The 3,607-nt window shown below is 38.0% G+C and overlaps 1 protein-coding gene across 1 annotated transcript in view; it reads right to left on the bottom strand.

The window, feature by feature from the left end:
• Positions 1-480: 480 nt before the first annotated feature.
• LOC135099923 (neurexin 1-like) overlaps positions 481-3,607 on the bottom strand; it is a 62,556-nt gene continuing 59,429 nt past the window's right edge. The window contains exon 4 of the mRNA XM_064002623.1: positions 481-1,615. Within this exon, the coding sequence (XP_063858693.1) occupies positions 1,264-1,615 (352 nt within the window). The 3' untranslated portion in view covers positions 481-1,263. The remainder of the gene's footprint in view (positions 1,616-3,607) is intronic.

Raw genomic sequence — 3,607 nt, forward strand, 5'->3', positions numbered from 1 at the left:
AGTGTTATGACATATTAGGCCAAGGCATAACAAGCTCACGTTGTTTGAATGAAGCGTTTTGTCACTCCACTTAAACAATGTCCCCATTTTTTCTTCTGCGGGTTCTCATCAGCCACTAATAATTATAAACTCAAATGAACAATGATGCATTAATCTCTCTTGTTTTATAGATACCCATTTAATATTACAAGGAACATAAATTATCAAGACTGCTCCTCTATCTCTAATGATCTTCGTGGAAAGAGCAAGTCAAACTATCCCATAAACGAATGATTAACAGTTTCTGACTGTGAGTGTTTAAGTGCACCTGGAGATGTGTTTCCTTCTGTATAATCAGAATTTGTACCTGATTAAGTGTGTGAATGTAAGAATAGTCACGAGCTCCTAATCTCAGACCAACTATGAATTCCCTGTCCTTGATCCTGACATCCAAAGCCCATTGTTCGTGTTTGTTTATTTATTTATTTATTTATTTATTTATTTTTATTTTTTTCGTCTATAAATTCTTTTCTGTCATTTGGTTATCCTTCATCATCGGTTAATTGATATGTGGGATCGTGACGCCCCATTTTCAGGCTTGAGTGGGTAAGTTCCTTATATCCAAACCTGTTCTAGTGTTATTCTTTCTCTAAAATCTAATCTCCTGAAATGATCTTCAAATTCTGAGAAATTATTATTATTGTTATCATCATCATTATCATCATCATTATCATTATTATTATTATTATTATTATTATCATTATTATTATTATTATTATTATTATTATTATTATTCTATTGGTACTTATAATTCTTTTTATTAATAAATTTTAATCGTTTATTTAAATTTTCGTGACTTAGATGTTGAAGAAGGTTTGCCTCGGTCCTTCCTTCATTCTTAACTTGACTGACTGTTTCACTTAACTGTGTGCATCATATCTCATCCTCTTAGAGGCAATGTGTCCTAAGGCTGTCTCTTTTCCCATCAGTACATTTCTCCACCTTAACTGGCAATTCATTGCTTCGCATTAAGATCCTTCGCTGAAGTACTGCTTCCTGCATCCGCTTCTGTTGCTTGTTGCCAGTAGCTTCGTCCTGCAGAGTGATTGAATGAGTAGTAGGTTTTCGCAGGGTTCAGGTTGATTGACTTTTTCTCTCTCTCCCTTGCTCGTTGTAATGTAATGCAGCATCTCTCAGTGCGTCGGTACAATTCTGCGAGACAACGTGCGTGTAGGAGGCAGCTCCGTGGAGGCATGAAGGCTGCCAGCTGCTGTTCACATGTGTTTATACATTAGTGGCCGTGAAGGGCAAGTTAGAGGACATCTTTTCCTGCATGACCAATGAAACGAGGTCGACGGCGCTCTTTACCTTCCGCTGTGGGTTGAGGGTCTTCACGCTTAGGCAGGAAGGTGATCGATCTATTCCCAGGTACCCACTGGCCAGAGAACCTCGACCATAATGTTCGGGACCTGCCAGGTCATACCTACTTCCAAATGCGCCACCCTCCGTCACGGTCAAGTCTGACGTGCTCTGTATGTTGATGGAGGGACCCATGGGTGGGGGAGGGGGGCGGGGCGGAACCACAGGCGCCGTGTAGGCTGGCTGGTACGGCTCTAACATGCGTAGTTTTCCCCACCTGCAAAATAAAAGGGTATTATGAACAGACGGTATTGCAAACACGTGCAGGCTCTTATCTTAGAAACACTTGAGTACCATTATTATTTTATTTATTTACCATTATTTCTATTTATTTAATTCCCCGGAAGAAGAATATAGAAAAGCGCAAAATGCGATAAAGGCCCGTTATGAGAGAGCCAATTCCACACAATAGTAAAATAGAATGGAGACCAGTTTAGTTACGGGTATGTCTTGATACTCTTTCCTTGAAATAATTCAAGTCATAGGAAGCCGAAAGAACAGAAACAGGTAGAGTTGACGAGTATTACTATCCAAAAGCATGTAGTGGTTAACTCTTCTATTAGCTAGAATGCATGATGGGCAGAATAAATAAATTCGTATGAATGTTACTCGCGGGAAGGGCGAAGACATGAAGTTACAAGTTCACAGGAGCAGTAAGCATGAAAATAACGGTAAAAGGTAACAAGATAGTAAACAATCTTATAGAGTGTGAAAAACATGAGACAGTTAAAGAAGAGGTGTTGAAGTTAAAAGACTTTTACTTGACTATGCTGATGAGGGTTAAGTGACACACTGTTAATACATGGGAACTGTACTCCATACAAGAACAAATAAGACCCCTCTATTGAGTTATAATCTCAGAAGAGGAGAGAAATTGATGGAGAAGGTTGTTTTAGCTATCTTGATTAACACAACTTGCACTGACAGATAAGTGGTGTTGATGTCAGTGGAAGAAGTCAAGAGGAACACTGAGTTGTACTGTACGTGGTCAGCACAGCCAGTATTATCAACGTGCAAAGACCAGCTGCTCTCTCGATCGCCTAAGCGGATAGATAAGGTAATGGAAATTATTTCTTTCTGTAAATGTCGTTAACCTCACGAACACTAAGGAAACAAAACGTGGAAACCCCTGCAGGAACTCGTAGTTTACGAAAAACATTTCACAATTTAATTAACAACCCACACATCGCCACAATGCCTGATAGAAGTAATGAACAAATAGTGAGACACGAAATAATACCTTCAATAGCTGAGCCCCAAGTCCTCCACCACCATAAGAAACCTAATACGACCTTGTAAAGTCTAGAGTAGAGATCCTTATCACGCAGTAGAAATCCAGTCGAAAACAGGACCAGAAGTGCTTCAAGGTCATGTAACACACAGTAGAAACACACAGAATGCTACGAATGTCAGAATAGGGCACACTGATAGACATTGCTATAGTAACATCACTTGTGGAAGTTCTCATTATGCAGGACATATACAAGACATTATGCAAGATTTGAACTTCTGCAGAAGTTATATAATGAGGCATTTCTCCAGTAGCTTGGTTTAATTGTGCATTTATTTTGTGCACAACCGACATAAAGGATCCATAGCTGCCACTGAATACTGTAAAAAAAAAAAAATGTTAGACTCCTTTAAACAGTTTTCCTATTTAAGCTGTTCATCACCTGATTGTGACTGTCATATAGTAGCCTCAATACATCTAGAATGAAGAATTGTTGGATTACCAATTGGTTGGCTTTTGTACGTTGGAAATATTTGTTATTTAGATATTTAATCAAATAGATTATACTAAAGACTACTGCTTGATCAAAGTTAATATCTTACACGCAATTTTTATTTTTCTTGTCCTTCATTTTCTAATGGAGTACATCCATCCATTTACCGTTTATCTTTGTTGTGAACAGATGAGCTTCTCATCTAGAGTTGCCGACTCAATTACATGACATACATGTGGCACCTCTTGTGAACTTAAAATTTCTAGAGTATGCCTGAGACTGTTTTCTTCCTGTATCTTCTTAAACATTACGTCATTATTTTATAACGTCAAGACTCACGAATCATTGTGCTAATCTTCCAACTAGGTCGATGTTTAAAAAAGTTTTGTACTTCTGTGTGGTCTGTCAATATAGTTACTTTGCATCCTAATATCATGTCTCTAAAATGTTCTACGCTTCTGATAATAAATTTTTATTTATTTATT

The sequence above is a fragment of the Scylla paramamosain genome, chromosome 4 (assembly GCF_035594125.1).
Source record: "Scylla paramamosain isolate STU-SP2022 chromosome 4, ASM3559412v1, whole genome shotgun sequence".
In the NCBI taxonomy this organism is placed as follows: Eukaryota; Metazoa; Arthropoda; class Malacostraca; order Decapoda; family Portunidae; genus Scylla; species Scylla paramamosain.